The sequence below is a fragment of the Xyrauchen texanus genome, chromosome 25, assembly GCF_025860055.1.
Source record: "Xyrauchen texanus isolate HMW12.3.18 chromosome 25, RBS_HiC_50CHRs, whole genome shotgun sequence".
NCBI classification, from domain to species: Eukaryota; Metazoa; Chordata; class Actinopteri; order Cypriniformes; family Catostomidae; genus Xyrauchen; species Xyrauchen texanus.
In genome coordinates, this window is record NC_068300.1 from 10,450,593 (window position 1) to 10,475,503 (window position 24,911).

At 37.0% G+C, this 24,911-nt stretch overlaps 2 protein-coding genes across 2 annotated transcripts; one reads left to right on the forward strand and one right to left on the reverse strand.

Annotated features, from left to right (window-relative positions):
- The first annotated feature begins 1,682 nt into the window (after window positions 1–1,682).
- cd40 (CD40 molecule, TNF receptor superfamily member 5) lies at window positions 1,683–16,889 on the forward strand. The gene is made up of 9 exons (XM_052091448.1): window positions 1,683–1,819; window positions 5,956–6,040; window positions 7,800–7,922; window positions 9,215–9,364; window positions 10,828–10,918; window positions 11,173–11,231; window positions 13,187–13,285; window positions 13,407–13,426; window positions 13,566–16,889. Exons 1-9 carry the CDS (start codon window positions 1,790–1,792, stop codon window positions 13,794–13,796), a joined length of 888 nt encoding a protein of 295 aa, XP_051947408.1. The 5' UTR covers window positions 1,683–1,789; the 3' UTR covers window positions 13,797–16,889.
- A 4,894-nt stretch (window positions 16,890–21,783) lies between these two features.
- LOC127619349 (iroquois-class homeodomain protein IRX-1-like) lies at window positions 21,784–22,947 on the reverse strand. Its single transcript, XM_052092243.1, has 2 exons — window positions 22,747–22,947; window positions 21,784–22,518 (listed from the first exon to the last, which is right to left on the reverse strand). Exons 1-2 carry the CDS (start codon window positions 22,945–22,947, stop codon window positions 21,784–21,786), a joined length of 936 nt encoding a protein of 311 aa, XP_051948203.1.
- Window positions 22,948–24,911: the final 1,964 nt, after the last annotated feature.

A 24,911-nucleotide genomic window follows, 5' to 3' on the forward strand; every position in this document is an offset into this window, starting at 1 on the left:
ACCTTCCCTGATAGCACACGTAAATTAGCCAGATAGCACGTGTACATCTCCAGAATGTCTGTTTTAGATCTGAACATCACAATCTAATTAACATCTTCAAAAGATCATATTTACAAACATTCAAAAAGGTCTCAATGACACACACTATCTGTCCAAAGTTTTGAAACACTTACTCATTCTTTATTATTATTATTATTATTATTATTATTATTATTATTATTATTCACATTTTAGAATAATACTAAAGTCATGAAAACTATGGAATAACAAATGGAAATATGGGAATTATGTTGTGACTAAACTAAATCCAAAATAAATAAAAACTCTGTTATATTTTAGCATCTTCAAAGCCTAGAATTTGCAGACATGAACTCTTGACATTTTCTGAACCAACTTCTTGGGGAATCACCCTGGGACGCTTTTTAAACAGTATTGAAGGAGTTCCCATCTACTATATGTTGGGCTCTTTTTGGCTGCTTTTCTTTATTATTTGGTCCAATTCATCCATTTAAAAAAACTTTTTACATTTTTGTTTTATAATGAAATAAATGAATATGGTGGCACAATTATATTTTTGTCTACAAAAATAATTTCAAACATTTAAGCAAACGCCTTCAGATCAAAAGATTTTTAAGATCATGAGAAACATTTCAGTCAACTTTTGACCAGTGGTGTATGCTGAATGGACCCTTTCACACTTCCGCGTTTGTAAAGTGGTCATAGTTGGGAAAACTATGTCGGCGATCGGGAAGAACAGTAATTACCAGTGCCACTACAGTGTTCCTATTTGTGCACATTCTAAAAGAAAATGTTCAGATTTACAGCAAGTTTCCTTGAAAGATAACTTCATTATTAAATGAAACAGCACTTTTATCTGAGGACAGTATTTTCAAGATGAGGACTTATAGCAGTCGCTCACATGTGGAATTGTGAAATGCTTTGACAGCTGAGCTGTACCATCACAGTTTCAATGAAATGATTAAACATCACAACAGACACAAGATGTAAGATTTGGAATGTTTGTAATCTGAACTTTTTAAGATGTTTACCAGATGTTAATAAGATTGTGATGCTTGAAAATCTATTGAATCCTCATAGATGTACAGTGGATGTCCTATCTGGGTTTCAACATGTTTCCCAAACATTCCCACCGTTTTCCTTTATCCGAACAAACAAGCAGTCCTATTGTTGATACTCTCGTGCCATTGGTTGGTTAAAAAGCGCGGGCCGAGGTCAAAGAGATAAGGGGTCGTTCACACAGAATGCCTCACTCCGCGCTAGTTTTCTATTTGTTTACCGTGTAAACATGCGCTAGACGGCTGACTTTCAGCTTTGGCACGTGTCTTTCTGATTTTTCAACGTCTCGAGCTGGAGCACCGCGTTTTTAGACGCCATGTCAAGTTAAAGAAGTTCAACTTTTTATAAAACGCGTCTCGAGAAACCTGCTTTCTCTTCTTTCTTTTTTTTTTTTTGCGCTTCGTCTAACAAGGACGCGTTTGGTGTGAACAGCCCCTTATTTCTATGTAAACTTCAGTCATATCTATGAAGTAGTAGGGTTATTTTATGCGTGGTATGACAGGACTGCAGTGGTTTTAATAGACATACATCTCAATATATTTTTACTCTCGCTTCTTGGATTTGCAGGGCAAATGGGAAATGGTCACATGTCAGTGTGGGCGTGCCTGGAGGAAGAAATTTGTCTTTGTATTCAGTTTAAGAGGTGCAACAGCATGTTAAGTGTCTAATCTGTTTGTAAGGAATTTAAGATCCGTTTCGACAGATATTCATAATGAGGAGAGTTTTCACCCTTTGCCTTGTGGTAAGTGATTGTTGTCCTCGCTTGTGTTATTTTAATGCGCGCGACTGCTCATTAATGGAATGTTCATGGAATTTTGTCCGTTACATGGTAACGTTGTGAATAAACATTGGAAAATATTTTGATATATTGTTTATATCAGTTGTGCAGGCAATTATAACGGTTTTGTTTTTATAGGGTATTGAAAGAATGACTCGCATATATTTGAGCTGGCTTTACTTTCACTTTCGATTTGGTTACACGAATGGGATTCTGGAAATATGATTTTGTGTAGGCTATTTCTATGAATTTTCCTGGTCATGAGACCTGATGATGTCACACCCCCTGTTACATATTTACAAAAACATATAACACATCATACGTGACTTAGATTTGGAAATATTATTTTGCGTATTTTTTATGATTTTTTTACATTTCAAAATCCATATAAATTCATGGTCATGTCAGACCACCTGTAATACATTCACACTAGAGGTCTTAACGGGTCCACCCTGGTCCGAGACCCTATCCGGGAACGTACGTGTTCACATCCACGTTTTATATGTGTCAGCCCGGTCTGGGTCGGGTACCAGCATTATATTGCTGCGGGTCCTGGGTCTGTTTAACATTATGTGTAATACTCAAGTCGATCCGAGTAGACTTGGCCATGATCAGAAAGCGCTGATGATGATAGTGCTGTATGTGAGTGTTATAACTTGTAAAATTAGGATGAGAAATTGCGGGAAATTAATAAGGTGCGGAGCCACAATGAGCTGAGTGACGTCTGAGGCAGAGCGGAGTTAATGGTGCGTTCAATTTACCTTGGATGTCGGAGCAGGGAATTACGTCACACCTGAGTTGACCGCGTTCCAGTACACAAGTCGTAAAACCAAGATGGACAGGGTGGGGGAAGTAGCCATTGTTAGCAATCCCAGTCGATAAAAAAAAACTAATAAATAAGAGGTATATTGCACAGATAATGCCAAAGTATTATGTACACAGATAGAGGTTGGATAGTACTGTGAGCACCACTGAGTTTATTTAGACACAGACAAACAGAAGTGCTAATAAACAATATATTACTACTCTTTCACTTACTGTTGATGCTCTGAGCAGCCATTTTGGATTTTAAGTCAGGGTTGTTGCGGTTCCTCTGAGTTTCTGAGTCAGAACTCCGACTTGAGGGGGGCGTTCCAGTTAAAAGTTCCTACAGGAAACTCAGATTTTCCCCGATTACTTCCGATTACAAATGGAACGCACCATAAGGCAGTCGCGGCAATGAACAAGTAATCATTAATATAGTTCAAAAGGGCAAACAGTCAAAGTTATCTAATGCGATATACAAAAAAAACTGTGTTTGTCATCCGTTACCGTGACAGCAAGTGAACTTTTGAAGCTGAAATAGACACTATGGGAAAAGCATCCACACACAACGCACTACTGATGTGACGTCACACCCCACCGTGGGGTCTCACCTGAGGCATAGACACTTGAGGAAGGATATGTATAGGATGTCATAGGCTGCATAGGATAGTGAAAATATGCCTCAAAGTGAATATAGTAATGATCAATCTCCCTACATAGTGAAAACCCAGGAGGGAATATTTATCTAGATTGGGAATTTATATGAATCTTATAAATACACAGAGTATAAGTAGTTCACAACCATGGGTGGGAAGGAAGAAACAAGAAGAAGTGCTCTCAATTTTGACAGCGGCCTACATACCGGCTGCTGTATCAAAATTATAGCAGATAGGCTGCTTGTATAAATGAGCCTGGGCTCATCTGCTGAGTGCTGGTAAAATTAGCTTTCTTAGACAGTGTGGGCCTGTGAAGAGAGAGAGGCAACATCTAGGTAACAAAACCTGGAAAATAGGCTTTGCGAAGAAGCACAACCTGCTGCTAAACAAATGTCCTGTAAGGACAGTTTACCCATGCCCATGAAGAGGCCATGCCTCTGGTCGAATGCGCTTTCTCAATCCAATGAGAGAACCTTTTTTTTGGAGGCAGACATGCCTTTTGTGCATCCTCCAGAGCAAACAAAGAGCTGATCCAAAAGTCTGAACTGATGGGTACGATCCACATAAATATGTAATGCCTGCACCGGGCATAAGAATTGCAGCATCTGCTACTCATCTGAATTAAACAACAAGGTGGAAGAAAGCTTGTAGGTGGACGACCTGGGCCCTGAAGAGCGAGGATAAAACCTTAGGCATGTAGCCTTGTCTGGGTTTGAGAGTGGCCTTCGAAAGACCTGGCCCGAACTCCAGACATGAGCTGCCTACCGACAGCGCTTACATATTACCCACACGTTTAACTTAGCCAACAGCCTTTGAGTGCGGCCTTTAGAGAGAGCACACATAACTTAGATTCCAAAGGCTCGAATGGGGAGCTTGTGAGCACCTTCAGCACCAGGTTCAGGTCCCAGGTTGGAACTGTAGCAGGGTCAGGGAAGAGCCACGTGAAGAGCACCAGTTTGTAAACACACGCCATTTTGTGCCCAGTGCTTGAGATAGATCTCTCCTCAGCAGTATTTCCCAAAGGGGGCCGACCAGTAGCTCTGCCATTTCCTGAAACCATGACTGATTGGTGCATCCCATGGCTCACAAATGGCGTGCAAAACGCAGGGCTTGTGAAATGAAGTACCAGAGGGCACAGTGGGTTGCCTCCACAGAGGCAAACAGATCCACTTCCGCTTTGCAGTGTATTTCCAAATTCTCAGAACTGTCTGAGAATGAAGCCTCCTTTTGCCAGGTATAGCTCCCTGGTGGGACATCAGATCCATGCCGCAATTCAGGTGGCCTTGGGACATTTGTTGCATGTAAGGAAAGGAGGAGGTGTTCACTACAAAGGAGAAGGCACCGTATCAGGCTCAACTTTGGCAGTGATCGGTTTCTGCCCTGAAGATTAATATGAGCACTACTGTTATTTTATCCAATAAAACAACATAAAAGAAGCAGCCCCTCCAACCTGAGCGTGCAGAGTAGGGCGTGCTCCACGTCTTTGTGAGCTCTGCGTGTACCTTTTTGGGTCTCTTGGGTCTTTTCACAGTGGTGGGACTGTATGAACCATTCATCCAGGTGAGATCGTTCCAGCTTGGCTGGAGGGGACCACTGTAAGCTGAGTTTCTTGACCGGCTGTGAGAGGATGCAAAGCAGCTCAGTTTTAGTGGTGTGTGTACACTCTTCATCCTCACCAGGTGTCCTGTAGCTCAATGGGTAGAACAGAGTGTAGGCAACATTTAGAGGATGGGTTTGAATCCCATGTCAAGCATCATTCAAACTACATGGTCACTTATTAAAATTGTTTTATGCTGCATATTAAATAGCAGCTGAGATGTTGCCTAGTGGGTAGTGCAATTGCTTTGACATGATTCATAAAGGTAGGCATGCTGGTAACATAAGTTCAAATCTGGCCTGTGTCAAAGGAGATTGATTGTTTTTAAATATTTCAGAAATTAAAATTATTAAAAATACACTTTTTAAACCAAAATCCAAGTCATGTAAGATGTGACATAGGTGTTTGTGAGAATAGTGTTTGTGAATTGATTACATGTGGTCTGACATCACTAGGTCACATGACCAAGAATTATATACAGGAGATTTGAACATTTCAGAAATTCATAGAAAATACATAAAATAATATTTCTAAAATCATAGTCATGTAAGATGTGTGTCAGATGTGTGTGAATGCATTGCAGACGATGTGAGATCTTTAGGTAAAAAAGCCAGAAAGTTAAATCGATTTATTTCATTAAAGCATTCAGTTTACATTAAATATAAATCATAAGAAAATTAAAAATGATCTAAATTTAACTTAATTTGTTTACCAACTTAAACATAACATGTAAAAAGAACCACTTTTTAGTGTAGTCTGATTATTAAAAAAATAATTATCTTGTTAACATCTTTCAAATGTCCCATATGAAAATGTTGAGGTCTAATACAGGCATGTTTTAATTGAGTCTGAGAATAAAATACAATATTGAAGAAAAGATAGAAATTAAAATGATTATTATTTTTATATGTATAGGGTACATACTCTCAACAGAACATGAGAGTTAGTGTGTCCAGTCATTGAGTTGAGTCTGAAAAAACAGAATATCTATCAGCTTTTATTGAAGCTCCTTATTACATTCCTTTTGCATTTATAACTGACAGATCATGCTGTTTTACCCTGTGTTATCCTGTGAAGACGAAACACATTATATGAAGGGAGATAAATGCTGCAAGATGTGTGGGCCAGGTATGTGTGGTTTAGTCATACTGATCTTATCATTATTTCCATGCCAATTTTTCAGCTCCAACCCATATAAACTTGAATGCTTACTGGATTCAATCATTTTCAGGTGGGATGTATTTGTGCAGTGAGTGAAGGTGTGGCAAAATTGACCAACACCTTATATCAAGGTGTGCATAATTATTTGGCAGCTTCATTACCTTGGCAAAAAAGAGATTTAACTGACACTTAAAAGTCAAAAATTGTAAAATGCAACACTCTTGAAATAGCTAAACTATTAAGGTGTGACCACCGGACAATCAAAGGTTTTGTTTCGAATTGTCAACTGGGGCGCAAAAAAAACGCATGGAGAAGAAAAGGCACAAATTAACTGCAAAAGACTTGAGAAGAATTAAACGTGAAGATATCAGAAACGCATTATCCTCCAATGCTACCATATTCCAGAACTGTAACCTTCCTGGAGTGTCCAGAAGTACAAGGCGTCAAGTGCTCAGAGACATGGCTAAGGACAAGAAGACTGAAACACGACCACCACTGAATAAGATACACAAGTTGAAGCATCAAGATTGGGCAAAGTTCCTGAAGACAGATTTTTAGATGGTTTTATGGACAGATGAAATGAGAGTGACTCTTGATGGACCAGATGGACGGCCCCGTGGCTGGATCACTAATGGACACAGAGCACCACTTCAAGTCTGGTGCCAGCAAGGTGGAGGAGGGGTACTGGTATGGGCTGCTTTCATTAAGGATGAGGTAGTTGGACCTTTTCGAGTTGAAGATGGACTGAAACTCAACTCTCAAACCTACTGCCAGTTTCTGGAATGTACTTTCTTCAAGCAGTGGTACAGGTACAAGAAGTCCTCAGCATTCAAGAAGGTCATGATCTTTATGCAGGACAATGCTCCATCACATGCATCCAAGTACTCCACTGTTAGCCAGCAAGGGCCTCAAATATGCCCAAATAATGACATGGGTCCCTTCCTCACCTGACTTAAATCCTACTGAGAACATGTGGGACCTTCTCAAACGTGAGATTTACATTGAGGGAAGACAATACACCTCTTTGAACAGCATTTGGGAGGCTTTGGTTGCTAATTCAGCCAAAGGTGATCGTGAACAGATCAAGAAACTGACAGACTCAGTGGATGGAAGGTTCATGGCAATTACTGAAAAGAAGGGTATATTGGTCACTGAATATTTTTGAAAGGCCACATTGTTTTGGTCATTTTTATGTTTTATATGTTGCACTTACTCAAAAAAAATTGTAATTTAGTTGCCTAATAATTGTGCACTTATATATTCCCCTGAGAAAGACAAAACTCACTTTTCCTTTGTTAAACATTCAGGTTTGAGGTTCAGTAATATTTTGGATTGACTGAGAGCATTGTGTTTGTTCAACAATAAAATTAATCCTGAGGAATACAGTTTGCCTAACAATTGAGAACACAATGTCATTTTGTAATTCAGTATTATGACTATATTTGCATTGCCTATCCCTAGGGGAAGTATCACCATATAGCCTACTTGTTTTCTAAGGAGCAGAATAATATTCAAAAGAATAGTCTGCTTAGTTACTTCAATCATATTTTAAATTTGAGCGCTGCAATTGCCTGAACCTTACTTTGGCAAGTGAATATTCTGCTTCACATTTTACTTTTACATGACCTTATTTGTGCTACCATATTAAGTTACATCTTTGTCACTTAAAAAAAATTATACATTCTTAGTATATTGTGAGCGAATAGTTACAGTGAGTCTGCTATAGGTAAGAGGATGATGCTGGATGATAATTGTCAAGACCCCCGCTGTCAAGATTGTCAAATCGGCGAGTATCAGAGCGGCTATACACGCGAGACCAAATGTGATCGTCAACCAAGCTGTGACCCCAGTAAGTGTACAAATGTTAAACTAAACTTTTACTAAGAAAACACCTTTTACTATATAAAAGTTAGACTGTGGTCTCTGGACATTTTTAGGTAATTGGACAAATACATATATTTTTAATTTAAAGGAACAGTTAACCCAAAAATGTATGATCATTTATTCACCCTAATGCCATCCCAGATGTGTATGACTTTCTTTCTTCTGCAGAGCATAAACAAAGATTTTTTGAAGAATTTCTAGAAGTGTATGGTGACCAAAACGTTTAAGCTCCAAAAAGCACATAAAGTCAGCATAAAAGTAATACATACATCTCCAGTGGTGTAATTCATGTCTTTTGAAGTGATCCAATTCGTTTTGGGTGAGAACAGACCAAAATACAACTTCTTTTTTACAATAAATCTGGACATCAACAGTCTCCTTGGCAATCTTGATTTCAAGCTTGATTACACTTCCTAGCTCCATCTAGCGCTCTGCGCATGTGTCAAGCTCTAGGGAGAGTAATCAAGCATGAAATCATAATTGTGCCTAAAAACTGCAATGGCAAGATGTACAATGAAAATTAGTTACACTTTGTTCTGTTTTCACCCAAAACCGTTAAGATTGCTTCAGAAGACATGGATTAAACCACTGGAGTCTTATGGAATACTTTTATACTGCCTTTATATGCTTTTTGGAGCTTCAAAGTTTTGGTCACCATTCACTTACAGAGTTGAGATACTCTTCTAAAAAAGTCTTTGTGTTCTGCGGAAGAAAGAAAGTCATACACATCTGGGATGGCATTAGGGTGAGTAATTGATCCTTCATTTTTGGGTGAACTATTCCTTTACGATTTTTGGACATTTATACATAGCTTTAAAGGTGACGTGTGTAATTTCAACACCACTAGTGACACACAATGAAATTGCAATAAAGTGGTTTAATCCATGTCTTTTGAAGCGATCCAGTATGTTTTGGGTAAGAACAGACCAAAATACAACTTCTTTTTCACAATATATCTGGACATCAACAGTCTCATTGGCATTCTTGCCCTAAAATCACACCATTGGTTGAGCCAAAAAACTAAGCAATATTTTGATTGCGCTACAGTGTTTACACTATTCGATGGGATCAATCTATGAACTGCATACTTAAAGTTGTCTATGAATATTAATTTGGGATACAAGAAAGTATTTTAACACTGAAAGAAAAATACACACATCAATTCAATTATTTTTAAAAGTATTTGAAGGGTTTTTCAGGTCATGCTAATGCATTCTACATGTCAATTTGTTACTGTTGCTCTTCTTTTTAATACAGATTTACACTTTCTGCAACAAACCTTTCCCAGTAAGACCGAACTAAGCAAGTGCCAGTGCAAACGTGGGTACTACTGCTCAGCAGAGGATGAGTGCAGCACTTGTAGGAAACATGCAGTTTGCCGTCCAGGACAGAGAATTGTACAAAATGGTTTGTATACATGCTGTCTAGTGTAAAAGTAAGCTTTTTATGTATATATTCATAAATGCTGTCTGGTGTAAAAGTAAGCTTTTTATGTATATATTCATAAATGCTGTCTGGTGTAAAAGTAAGCTTTTTATGTATATATTCATAAATGCTGTCTGGTGTAAAAGTAAGCTTTTTATGTATATATTCAACTGCTGATTTGTGTTAATTTTGTGCAAAACTTTTCATTAAGTTTGCACTCTTGACAGACAGTCAGATATTATGTCACATCCCTTAGACTATAATTTGAAATGTTATTTAGCAATTTATAAACATTAAAATATTGTAGGCTCAAACCCCACAAATGCAAAGAAGTCTTGAAGGCATGGTAGCAAAAAACAATCAGTTTAATTCTAAGGTTCAGAAGTAGCGGAAAAAGCTCGTGAAGAACTAAATTATTTGGCAGGTAAAACTCTTAACTTTATAAGTGGACCACAGGAAAAAAAAAAATATAATTATGAGATGCTTTTCTGTTTTGTTCTGATGATTGTAACGATAAAGATACCAATTTGATTAAATTTTATAAAGAGTATTAACTCTGTAATGCATACCTCGGGTCTTTAGTGACCAGGGACCTCATTCCACCCCCTGTACCTCATCCATTTTTTGGAGATATGCCCTTTAGTATTCCTCAATCTATCTCTTATAAATAGGGTGACCAAATGTTTTTATAAATATATATATATATATAGTATAACTGCTTCATTACCAAAAGTGTATGGGGTCATTAAAGACCATAGGTAGTGTAATTTTTCTTTTTTGTGCTTCCATAAATCATATGTTTATGATTATTTCATATCTATATTTTAAGTTTACTATCACAGGATATACTGTATATTTCTTGGTCATTACAAGACAAATGAGTACTATATTCATACAATTGACGACAATAACATGTTGATTTTCTGTGCAACAATGGTGCATTATCAGTATTCCATATGCGTGTAAATATACATATTTTGCATGCTATTTCTTACTCAAAGTGGCGCTGATGTCTCAGTGATTGACTTGATTTACATTTGACATTGCTATTAGACGAAGAAGCAATGTGGATGTAAACTATAGCAAGTGTAACACATGAACAGTGTGATGTGACTATTGTCATTTGGGTGTACTACTGAAATGATGTAAGTTGTGCATCTGTTTGTTGCATCATCTCTTTGATATATGAAAAACATAAAAATATATTCTATTCTATTATTTTAAATTGTCTTGGAAATTTTTTTAAAACTTGATACTATCTGGGCATTTTGTAGATCCATCTGTGATAGATGTATGTGCTGGGTCTCTAAAGACCCAAGAATGTAATAACGTTTGTCGAAGTGATTGATTCAATTTGCGATCTACATTTGTGGATTATTTATTGTGAAGTCATTTACATTGAACAAAATGTAATCTTTGCTCCTTGTATCCTTGTATCTTCTCAGGTACATCAATAAGTGATACTTTGTGTACAGCATGTAAAATTGGAACATTTTCCCCCCATCATTCAGCGGACAACTGCTATGAATGGAAAACGTATGTGACAGCTTCTGATTCACTTACGTTTTGTGTAAATTATTATTACTGTCATGCATTGTTAAAGCGGTATGCTTCTATCATCCGTTTACATTTTAAAGGTAAATAGTGTAATCTGTGCCATTAGCATCACCAAACAAAATTGTAAAAATAATGACATTTCAAACATGTCTGGTTTTTGTACGATGTTTTGATCAGCATGATACATTTTTTTTTTACTATTTATTAAAATTCCTCTTTGTTCCTGCCTCTAGATGTGACCCTGGATATGTTGAAGGCACTCCTGGCAGTTTAACATCAGACAGGACCTGTGGTGAGTTGATTGTTCATTTACATTTAGTCATTGAGCAAATGCTTTTATCCAAAGCAACTTAGAAATGAGGAATAGAACAAGCAATTGGTCATACAATATTTGCAGTATCGCACTGCTGAGTCTGAATAGAGTTCTTCATTATTTCGATTAGTGTGGAAAGTTTAGCAATTAGTGTCTACAACAATGACATTTCTTAAAGATATAGGTCACCCAAAAACGAAACTCTCATGCAATCCCAGATGTGTATCATTTTCTTCTTTCTGCAGAACACAAACAAATATTTTTAGATGAATCTCTGTTCTACGGTCAATGCAATGCAAGTCAATGGTGACCAAAACTTTGAAGGTCCAAAAATCAGATAAAGGAAACATAAAAGTAATCCATAAAGCTCCAGTGGTTAAATCCATATTTTCAGAAGCAAAATGGTAAGTGTGCATGAGAAACAGATCAATATGTAAGTCGTTTTTTACTCTTAATCTTTACTTTCTCTTTCAGATGTAACAGTAAAACTAAACAGGCTATTCTTTTTTTTAGATGTAAAAGTGAAAGTGGAGATTTAGAGTAAAAAAGGACTTAAATATTGATTTGTTTCTCACCCACACCTATCATATCGCTTCTAAATATATGGATTTAACCACTGGAGTCTTATGGATTACTTTTATGTTTCAAAATGCAAGTTTTATAGCTACAAAGGTCTGGTCACCATTCACTTGCATTGCATGGACCTAAAGAGCTGAGATATTCTTCTAAAAATCTTTGTGTTCTGCAGAAGAAAGAAAGTCATACACATATTAGATGGCATAATGGTGAGTAATGAACAGCCCTTTTATATCTTGCAAAAATATGCTCAAAACTATTTTCAGAAACAGTGTTGCCTCTTCTGCTTATTATATAAATTTTAGGCTTGTTGTTTCAAAAAGTCACTCGCATATATCTGACATACAGTGTTGTATTTGACTCTGATAGAAGCTGTTAAATATCAGCATGCACATGTGTTGACCACACACTTGGCAAAAATAACTAAACGTCTTGAGCAGAAATTGTCTTCTGCATAGTTTTGTTAGCACGTAATAGACTTATTGTGGGTGTTAAGAGTACCGGAGTGAAACTTGAGAGTTGTGTGTGTGAATTCTAGTTCCTTTATTGCTAAATTTGTGTTCAGCCTTTAGTATCTCAACACCATGAATTATTCAAAACAAAGCACATAAAAGTAATCCACAATACTCCAGTGGATTTATGCATGTCTTCTGAAGCAATCTAATCATTTTCGTGTGACAACAGAACAAAATGTAACTTCTTTTTCACTGTACATCTTGCCATTGAATTCTCTAGGCACAATCATGATTTCAAGCATGGTTACACTTACTATTGCTTGACGCATGAGCAGAGTGCTAGATGGTGCTAGAAAGTGTTATCGAGCTTGAAATTATGATCTCCAAGGAGAATGCAGATATCAAAAATATGTTATATTTTGGCCTGTTCTCATCCAAAACCAGTTAGATTGCCTCAAAAGACATATATTAAACCACTGGAGTCTTATGGATTACTTTTATGCTGCCTTTATGTGCTTTTGGAGCTTCAAAGTTCTTGCATTGTATGGACCTACAGAGCTGAGATATTCTTCTAAAAATCTTCTTTTGTGTTCTGAAGAAGAAAGAAAGTCATTAACATCTGGGAAGGCATGAGGAAGAGTAAATTATGAAAATTGTTTTTATTTTATTTGAACTATTCCATTAATGGCCCTAAAATCATTGTTCATTTTCTGAATGCAAAATATTATTTCTTATATGTTTATTTGATTTTGGAGTATAAAACGGTCAGGACACTTTCTTGACATGTTTTGTGAGAATCTCTCACTACTGTTAATAATAATGTTTTTGCTTATCAGTACATGACATTGGAAACGTCAAAATATCTTCTCAATTTGTTGCATGTTTGTTTTTTTTACATTTCAGAGATGGCTACACGCTCTAACAGAACTGCCATTTTGGTGGTAATGTTATTATGCCTGGTGTTAATCGTCGCAGCTGCATTAATGTTTTGCATTAGAAAACGTAAGTGTTGTAATGTTGCTGTGTGTCCTACTTGTCACAATAGGCTCTACTATGATATTCTAAAATTAAAGTATTTTCAAGAAGCATTTATCAGCAATTGTTGTTTGTTTCTACCTTCAAGGTAAAATGAGAAGCAATACGGTAAGTTCACCATCCAGTCACTTGCAACATAACACAAAAATCCTTAAAAATGTATTATATTAAAACTAGAAGTACAATAGGCATTCCCAAATGTGGAAATTAATAAAAGTTGTTATTTTCATTTTATACCCCCAAACAGGGCACACATGGTAAAGAAATAATGAAGTATGTGGATAATCAAGATGTTACGGAGAGACAGGACCGGCCAATTATTCAACAACCTCAGGAGGACACAGACATCAGTGAACCTGTGAGCCCCTCGCCCAGTAACATGACTGAAAATGGAAATGTTGTAGTACAAGAAGATGGCAAACATTCTATCAGTCCAAGTTCTGAAACCTATCCATCTGTAGGGAACGCATTCTTTTAAGCACAGAAATCTGTTCTCCCAGCATGACACAATCCTCAACACATAAAGCATTATGCTATAAATGACTGCAATTCTCTACTGTTCCTAAGTACCGTAGAACAAACTATCATTTCACAATTTTCACATTACTAATAATTTGTTTTGGAGTATTAAAGGTTTTATGTTGGGGGCTGAAACTGTAGCACCTTTGCATGAGCTTTGTTTTTGCAAACATGAACTGTATGTGAATGACACTATGGCTGAAAGCGTTTGCCGTTGCAGTTCCACTAGCATCCCGTAATTGTTACGAAATGCTGCTGCGACCTAGAAACACAATAAATACAAGTAGAAATAAAAAGCAATCAAAACAATTCTGAAACAACAACAAAAATGGAAAAAGTGATGCATTGTAATGCCATTTAAGGGGTTGTTCAGCTAGCATAGCCTCCATGCTCACATTAACTGAAATTAGCTGTCAGCCTCAAAGTAGGTGGAGCACCTACCGATGAGGTGGACTAATAGCAGTACAAAGGTGATTAGCAGTTTTCCTGAAAATTCATGCTGGCGAGCGGTTACGAACTACCAAAGCGAACTCAAAAGTGCGTTCTTTTGAGAAAGCTAGCTGCAGGCATAGCTCCAAAACTCAAGTGGGGGGGGAGCGCGGTGCACAAACTAACGCAGGGCTAGTTGTAACACACGTGGTCTAAATGTTTCCACACACGCTAGTCAGACGAAACTTGGTTTGTTTAATTGTTGACATATTAACACTGTGTAGTTAAAAAATATTGCGGAAAAATGTAAAACACTTTGTAAGATATCGCCAATTGTTCATTTTAAAGTAACAAAATTAAAATCAATTTTCATCTCTGTTTTTATTGTTTAGGCAAACTTTGTATCATTTTAATCTCCAGTCTTTTAGCTAGCATCTTACATAGTCTTGTATTTCTCAGATAGCCAGCAGACATGACAAGCCAGGTTTAAATCCCTGTTGTGCCGACAAGGCACGTTGTAACACTTTCAGATATATAATTTACAGAATTTCCTTTAATGCGTGTGTGTGTGTGTGTGTGTTTTTTGTCGTCAGTCCATGCATTATTTCGGTCAGTGCTGTGGCTTTTTTGTGTATTTATTGTCAAGTGTCACAATTAATTTGTTATATTATACATGACAAAGTTAATAAATGGCTTTTATTGACATGAAAATTGTGTTTATCTTCTAGGCTTTTAATTAGATCAGATACAGTTGTTAGAGGGGTTTTTTAAGCCATTATATGGTGTTGTTAAAACATGCCCCATAGGTGGGGCTCACTTTCTTTTTTTGAATACATGGAACCCCAGGGACATTTACAGAAACTTAAGAAAACCAAAAAGTGTTAGCTTGTGCCCGTCTCCCCTGCTTGCTCGTGTTTAAAACAGTACATTGAATTTAGGATTGAACACTTTAAATAATAAAAATTGATGAATGTCGTAAAAAAATGTTTGTTTGTTTGCACAAATGAGTGTTTGTGTGTATTTTATACTTGTTATGTGCTCAAGCTGCTGTTATGTAAAGTAAACATTTCCGTTGTACATTACATTAAATATTACGTTAACGAGAGCACTCGTATTTTCTAGCGATATATTACAGACTTCTGTAAAGCTAACTTTTTGCTGATTAAATTAGTTGTGTATAAATTTTCCCGTGCATCTGTCTGTAAATATTCACCTCTAAATAATTCACTTATGATGTGTGAAAGATCCAGATCCAATATCTTTCTGAGAAACAACAGACAATTGTGATGGTGTGAAACTGGATTTTTTTCCTCATTAAAAAAGTTGAACTCTAAAGACATGAATTGTTCTTTTGCAATATATGCTGGAAATCATGACCACTCACATTATAATGAAGACTAGTCATATCAGTAACAGGGTCCGCGCATGGGGGCTGCCATGTTAGAATCATATGACCAGCCGAATACTGCTCATTTAATCTCAGTAACTGTCCTGTTGTTTGACACTTTCACTCGTGATAAAGTAATCAATCCTGACTGAATACATTTCTACAATGGCATCTGAAACTGAAAACTATTGATTTTAAATTATGCTGCTTCCAAGCTGCTAGGTGTCAGTGTAAGTCATAGATGACACAAAGACAAAAGTTACTGAGTGCACATTTAATATTAATCACTCTTGCCTATAGAAGAGGAGGAATTGTGAAATATTATTTGCTGCGATCTGCTATTGTCACTCAACGTATGCCATGCTATCGTTCAGGTAGAACTATTCTTTTGACTATTCTATTCTTTAGCTTAACTAAAATATTCCAGAAATGTCTCACTTTCTTAGTAAGCCAAAAATTCTAGAAGAACTTGATGTTATTACCGAAAATATAAATATATCCTTCTCCAGCACTCTTGATAGTGTGCCCCCTCTCAGAATCTCAGAAACTCATCTTAATATTATGAAAGCTTTCTATCCTTGTCCTAAGAAACATTAAAATGGCAGTTATTAAACTGTTATTTAGGCCTCATCATAGTACAGAGACTGCCCTTATTAGAGTTACAAATGGCTTGCTCTTATCATCTGATCACGGCTGCATTTCACTTCTAGAGCTTTTTGATCGTAGTGCTGCATTCGACATCATAGATCATGACAATCTCTTGAATAGGCTGGAGAGTTATGTTGGCATCTGTGGACTTGCATTAGCATGGTTTAGGTCCTATTTAGCAGACCGCTACCACTTTGTCTGTGTAAATGAGGAATTGTCAATTTAAACAAAAGTTAAGTATGGAGTGCCACAGGGATCAGTTTTAGGGCCTCTGCTTTTCTCCTGATATATCCTTCGCCTTGAAGATATTATCAGGAATCTGGAATAAGTTTCCACTGTTATGTCGATGATATCCAACTTTATATTTCTTCTAAACCCAATGAAATTTTAAAGTTCTCAAAATTAGCAGAGCGTATCAATTAAATTAAAAATGGGATGGCCAGAGATTTCCTTTTACTCAATTCCGACAAAACAGATGTACTAATTATTGGACCAAAACCTCTAAAATTAAGCCACTGAAATATAAATTGATTCTCGATGGATGTACTACATAGACTTCTTCTGCTGTTCGAGATGCAGACACACTCCCTCAGTTTAAGTCTAGACTAAAGACTTGTCTATTTATAAAGGCATATACCAAATGTATCCATCATCTCACAATTAGGCAGCTTTAGTTAGGTCTACTGGGACCAGAAAAATTTCTTATAATCTACAAATCTCCAATAAATTGAATGGCATCTACACTAATATTATTCTATTTGTTTCCCTGTCTCAACCTCGGGATTCATATCCTGAGGTTACCAGAACCAGCCAGATCCAGCTCTGTTCCTACTTTGCGAGAGTAAGACAAAGGGACCCAAAAGCAGAAGAACAGTTCAAAGGATTTGTTAACAACAGAAAATGTCAGTAAACTGTACTGGAGATGGCTGGCGATCCCAGCAGCGGCTGCAGTAGCTGGAGGTTAAGAACGAGTCATAGTGCACATAGCGGCCACGCAGTGGGCAAAGAAGGAATGTGTTCTTAGACACGTGTATGCATTGTGGAAGTCAGGAGCAGATCCGTTGGAAGTGTCAGTTGAAGCGTTGTGTGGTGCAGAGAACAAAGCCTTGGTGAAGGAGTGCAGTCGTATTCCCAACACACAGGAAGAGACAAGGAATCCTCCACTGGCGATCCGTGGGCAGTGAGGACAGGTGTACAGCAAACTGGAAGGTAACCACACTTCCCAACACACGGGTAGAGACAGGCAACCAATAGATACACAAGACCGCACTAACTAGACAAAGAGAGCAAGGTTAGCCGCTTGACAGCACAAACAATAATCTAGCGAAGGATTAAGTAGGGAGTGCAGTAGGGAGTGGAACAGGTGTAGCAAGCACTTTAACCAGTGGCATGATCAGCGCCTCCCGGGAACAATTTTCCCATGGAAACACTGATCATGTGTGCCGGCTCCATCAGCGAGACATGAGGGAGAGAGAAAAACAAAACAACAGAATAAACTGTCAAACTCTCCGGAGCCGTAACATGCTCGGTTTCCGACTCCACTGCTAAGTGTCGCTGAGTGATGACGACAAACTACAGCTGGTACTAGGCAGACATCACTTTAGTCTTCACTCATACACAAAGTGTGATGGACTTTAGAGGATGAACTGATGCCAACTCCTGCTGTAAGATATCGGATACTTCATATGCCACTGCCCAAACCTTGGATATAGGATGGATCCCACCAAACCTCACCGAAATGACGTGCAATTTGAACTGCGATGCACCTCATTGATATCTACCTGCATCACCTTTGTCTATTGATGGATGGCACTCTTGAAATGGAATACATGGATGTGGAGTGGAGGGGGGCGGGGCTGGTCGGAATATCGTGCGCCCGGTCCCCAATCGGCCTGATGAAGCGCGCGAGGGATAAAGGCGGCCGGTTCGAGAGAGAGAAAATTACGGGCATGTCCGTCATGTGTGTGTTTGTTTATGCTTTTGTTTTAAGATTTCATTAAATATCATTTATATTGACAAGCCGGTTCTCGCCTCCTCCTTGCCCATCCTTTAACTATTTTACAATGGACTATCAATTAATTACCAACAAAAGCCTTCATTGGCCAATTAACAAAGGACAATGCATCTCTGTGAATTTCTGCTGTTAATCCAGGATGGACTTCAAAGACTTACGTCATTAATCTTAAAGTTCATACAACATCTTTGTTTAAACACTGGCCCTTAACATTTACTTAGTCTACAAATGTTAAACCATGACTTTTATCTCACAAATAACTAATATTTGCATCATATTCATGCTGTTTAACCAGAGGGGAACTGGCTCCCACCGTGAGCCTGGTTTCTCCCAAGGTTGTTTTTCTCCATTAACAAACATTGTATGGAGTGTGTTCCTTGCCACAGTCACCTTTGGCTTGCACGCTGGGGTTCTAAATACAATTATTATTTAATTAGGTATTTTTATTCACAATTTACAATCATATTCATTCAGATTCATTTTCTACTAAAGCATGATGTTCTGTAAAGCTGCTTTGAAACAATGTGTGTTATACAAAAACAAAACAAAAATGACTTGACTTGATACTCCAACTGTCCACAGGAGGTTGCTGTTGCTATTTTTAAAATAGACGTTTATGGACCAATCTATGGGAGAGGACCAAATGGAGGCAGATAGAGGGTTTACCTGAATACGTTAATTCAATATTCAATCTCACATTTGCTCACAATAAGCATTATATGGTACAGTTTTTTTCGTAGTTTAACTCCACTAATATTTTTTTTTTTTACAAAATGTGTTTTGATGCATGCATTTTTGAGTAGTCAAGCAATTCTGCCCATGTATATTGCTGTATTTAAACAAAATACAAAAGTAGCTTGTTGAACTATAAATAAATCTACACTGACCATATGCTTGGAGCTGGAGATTGTTTTGGGACTCATTGACGGCCGATATAGGCTTTGTATCTCATACTATTGTTCAACACCTCAATCCTTATCTCACTATCACAGTTTTTGGCCTGTCATGTTTAGACTAGAATTACATATCATTTGGGCTCTGAAAAGGGGGCATGGTGCAGATTGTTGTGCCCAGTGTGTGTTAGATGTGAATATGTGCTTGGGGGTGGGTGGGAGGGATCCTTTTTTGTACCTAGGGGTTTTCTCATTATCCTTGGATTAACAGGCCACAGGCCTTTGAATTTACATGAAGACCTCAGTGATTGGCAAGGAAGAGTTTTCCTTTTATCATTCTTTCTGCAGAGGGGAGGCCACAAAAACAGAATATTGTCATTAGGGCCTAATCCAATTGCTGTTTGTGTCAGAGAGATTTAAAAAGAAACCAAAGGATGCCAGATTTATGTTACCCCACAACAGGGTAGGTCGCTATATTTGGTATTTTATTTGATAGTTTGGTTTAATCCATCATATTTTGCACTATTTTTTTAGATGCAAAACTATAATAATAATAATTAAAATAAATAAATGTTGGTGAAATATTTCCTACATTATAATATACATAATTTTTTACATGTAATTAAACTTTTTGGACTTGAAACCTGTTCCGTTAAAATAAATATAGTAGCAACTATTTAAATCTAATATTTGCACATTCAAAACAACATGATAGGTTGATTGATTGAATTGATCTGATTTTAACAGGATGCAAATTTTGAATTTTCAAGTTTTATTACTTTCATTTTTTTTATGTTTTGCACCCTACTCATTTTTGTCATAACTCATTTATATTCACAAAAGTCACTTTGTTCATGTTTGATCATGTCACCTATTTTTGAGTAATAGATGAGGATAAAGGTAGAACCCCCCCCCGTGGCACTTTTTAGTCAGCCAATTTGTGACTAAACAGGACAATAATCTTAATTATCACCCTTTAAAACAAAACAATGCATGTTCTTAATCCGCGCTGCTTTGATTGTTTTTAACAGATCAGAGCTAGATGAAGCCTAAACCCAGCCTTGAAGTAAAATGCCTTGAACGCGCCTTGATCTGCCTCCAAAATCTGAGAATTCATCTTGAACGACAATTAGCCAATCATAGAATTCAATTGTTTACGATTTTTTCTAAAGGGTTTGCGGTCATCGTGGATACATCTTCGATTTTAAATCGGACAGTTCCAAATTTAAGTTCTGATCGGATGAATAGAGTTCGATTTTTTTTTTTTTTTTTTTTTATTAAAACTACAACTTTATTTTGATTACAAATACATCCTCAGTGCCATCATCATCAGACATCAAGAACTTGAACAAAACTTCCCCAAAAACAAACAGGTGTCTCTTTGAAATAATTCAGTCTCCCACTCCATCTAGTGACCAACAAACACAGTTATTAGTACAATCAATAAAACATACCATAATCTATTTCTTGATTCATCCCCATTGGAAACAATGTATCCAAGTAGAATATCCAAAAGGTTTTGGAGAGATGTGATGTCAATGTACAATGATAGGATTAAAGTACTTTGATATAACATGATACTGAAGTATGATCATATTCATATTCTATGGGATTTTAATATACTTTAAATAGTACAATGGTACTAACACAGTGTATGCCCCAATACAATTCAGTGAGAGTATTATTATAAATATAGTTTAATATAGTTTATTGTGTCACATCATTACAATGTTAAATAATTGGTTGTGAAATAGCCGATACCTGTGACGTCACATCTTTAATTGAGTTCTGCATTAACACGCCAATTCGCTACGTTTTCTAGCAACCGGTTAAGCTAAAGAACTCATTTTATTACTTGGCAGATACTTATTTAGTCTGTTTCTGGTATTATTTAAAACAATATTTAACAGTAGGTCTCTATAAAATACTATTGTGTTTTATCGCATTCATTTCTGGAAATCCGATTGGACTAGCCGCATTTGAAAAAGTTTTCGCGCCATTGTGACGTGTTGCTTGGACAACCGACATAAATAAATAAAGTACGGCTTGGCTAAGGTGTTCTGTTACTCGGCAGAATAAGCGTTTTTCGGTTGTTGATAATTAATGTCACTATTACTATTGGTTACTTTTCATATTGCTTTTGCCGCCATTTTACAAAAGCTTTGCTTTCACTCAGCCTTTCTTAACTTATTAAGATGTTTGGACCTTCTGCAACAATATCGTTTTATTTGCCCATGGAACAGTATAGCTATGTTCAAAGTCTCTTTAAATCGTTATACAGAGAATGTGAATCTTTTGCATTTTAGCGTCTTAGACATTTCTAAATCATTGACATTGACCATGCCCAAAACAAGTTAAGTTTTTAAACGTTTTATTTTAGCAAAAATAGGTCAGCACATCAAGTAAATGCATTTATAATTTAAACAAAATTAATGAACAATATTTACACAATACTCCTTAGGTTCTTAAACCAGGCATTGGATTCAGTCTTGAATGCAACTTCCACAACAAGTTCCAAATGATTCCAAGGTTTCAAAGTGCAAAATTGACTCTATAATGTCTTGGATTAACAGTTTCATTGACTTTGCTTGAAATGGTCATGTGTGGAGAGGTTTATAGGTGAGTAAGTGTCCCTTGAAGGCCATCCAGCCCACCATTTCCCAAAGTCTGGAGTCTGGCTTTGAAGATGTTTAAACTCGTTGGGTTTCTTGTCTGAGGTCGCGGTTTCCGCAAGTGACCAGATTTTGGGTTTTTGCACATCGGCGTTTTGCTTACACACCTCTCTTTTAGTTTCACACGGTGAATCGGACTTTTCCGACTTTTCAAGTCCTTCTGCTAAACGCTCCTCCACGGACGTTGAGACCTCTATATCCTCCTCATCAATTGTTTGAGGATCAATCTCATCTTCATCCTCCGTGCAGCCTTTCCTCAAGGATTCTTCCTCTTCGCTCTCACCATCTTCTTCATCATCCTCCTCCTCCTCCTCATCAGACTTTCCTTTGGAGGCCCAGCTGACTCGGTTCTCCTTCTTAAGGCGGCGCCGGGCGTTGGCGAACCACGTCGAGACCTGCGTGAGGCTCATCTTGGTGACGATGGCAAGCATGATCTTCTCGCCTTTGGTTGGATATGGGTTTTTGAGGTGCTCGCTGAGCCAGGCCTTCAAAGCGCTGGTGCTCTCTCTGGTGGCCACCTTGGAAACCCGGCTGAGGTCATCAGCAGGTATGGGGCGATAGGGTGTGTAATAGGGTCCTCCGCGACCGAGAAGAGCTGCATGATAAGGTGATGCAGCCTTGAGGTCATAGGAGTTGCTCTGAAAATAAGCAAGAGATTCGAGTTGAGAATATGAACAACATTGCATGTATCTAGTTTTTGTCACCATACACCTATGTCACAATATAGGCCTATGTACTATATTAAATAGGCTTTAATGATTAAAATAATAGATAGATAACACACTCAAGGCTATCTCACTGTAATGCATAGGCCTACTGTTTATTTAACACGAGATATTATAGGCTTTATAATGCTGAATACTTACAATGTGTGCAATGTGTCCCGGATGAGGATAAGGGATGAAGCTGTACCCTGGTATTCCTGAGAAAGGTAAGGGCACCCCAGCCATGCCCAGCAGATGTGGAGGAGGCTGGTGCATTCCTGGGCAACCCAATAATTGATATCCAGAGGGCATGTTGATGCTTCTGTCCATGAAGTTTCCAAACCCTGTTGGTGATGCAGGCATCCTTAGTCCCTGAGCTCTAGTACTTGAATGTCAATCCCTCGGGTTCACTGGCTGTCTATATAGGCGGATCCCCACCAGAAGGCGGTGTCAAGTACCGTTGATTGACAGCTGAGCTCCAAAGCTCTTGGCCTTCACTGGGACTAAACCCTTCAAAGGAGAATTTCTGTTGTTCCTCTTAACGGCCCCTAAAAGTCTTTAAATTCATGATGCTTATCTCACTCTTATCCGTTCTGAAGAGTGGAAAATAGTAGGGCTCCATTTGAAATTCACGCTTTCTGGAGATGCTCTTAAATGGAATTAATGTTTTGATGTTGGTACATCAAAACAATATTCTTTAATGATTTAAAAAAAAAAAACATTTTAAAAATATGTGCTGATTAACTACTATTTAATAGGGTAATTTAAATATTCCAGTTGTATTATACTGTTTTATATTAATGTATTACATTGTTTACATAGCCTATATTAATTAATTGTAATTGTATTTATTTGTATTTGATTAATGAAGGCTATTTTACTTACATTTTTTAGAGGAAACGTTTTATAATGAATTGATAAAAGCTCAACCTGGAAAACTCTGATAGACTACTTCTAAAAGCCATCAAGACACCTACAAATGTCGCACATTTGCGTCTTAGAATAAACTTCTTTCCATCTTGCTGAGACTGTTTCATCTTTTTGTCTGAGCAAACCGGTACAAGACGGGACATGACGAGCGATTATCAGAATTTGATTAGCAACATGGTGTAATGTGTGTGTCTGAGGGGTTTGAAAAGCTTAAAAAAACGCCTTATTGTGGTTTTATCTAATTAACACTAGTTTTAAAATTTAAGCGGGGTTTAAATCAATTTCGCAATAGATTTGATTTAATGCAAGCAAAAAAATAAAAAATAATCTTCTAATCTAATAAAAATGGCTGGCAAATTTGATTTATTGGTGACACTGAATTTCTTAACACTAAACATTAGCAAATTTTTTTTGTTTGTTTGTTTTGCATTATGTCATTTTTAGATTATATTAAATAAAAAACAAAACAGTTTTTGAACATACCAGTTGAAGTAGCCTAATTATTAAAGGTATTTTAAAGTGTTACCGATTTACTAAAATGGATATTTGAGAATTTGGCCCATTTTTGCATCAAATAAATATTAAATATTACACTTTCTCTTTATGTTGAAGTAACATATTTAACCCGCTGTCTAATCAGTCCGTAATTAGGCTATACATCGCCTTTTTTTAATCTAAAAACAGGTCTTTTAAATGATGTAGGTCTATTTTTGTTTTAATAACAAGAACTGGGCATATTCTATGTGCGATCATCTATTTCGGAATATTTAAAGTTTTCCTCTTTTTTCAGGTCAAACTGAACTATGTATTGTTTGGCTTTAATCAAACCTCTTTGAAAAGGGGATGACTTTGTTTTTGCCCTCAACAAACCAGTACAATTGGTGTAATTAAATAGGTTTAAGTGAGACAGGTGTCGACTAATGTATATGGTAATTGCAGCATAACAGATGGTAATGTAGGGAGATACTCAGATAAGATTATAATTCCTAAACATACATACCAATGCCATGGAAAGAAAAGCACAGCAAACCACCCAATAGCAGGGGGTGTAGGGTCTCTGACATTGGATATATATATATATATTTACTTGCTCAAGTATATAACATCCTAAGTTGAATTTAACCATGTGGTGGCATGCATTATTCCCTAAAACTTTCAATAAGTTAATTTAAAATTTTAATAAATCAATATTTAAATCGGATTTAACATATTGTCAAATATTTACATTTTTGAAAGTATTGAAGTATTCTTTATCTTTCTCAAAAGTGAATCACCTTTCATTTGGACATTTATATTAAGATTGTGTGTCCTCTAGTGTGATGTTGTGTGGACATGTGAGACAGAGCAAGGGCTGACAGACAGACAGACAGGTACAGAGAGACAACAGAGATTTTGGA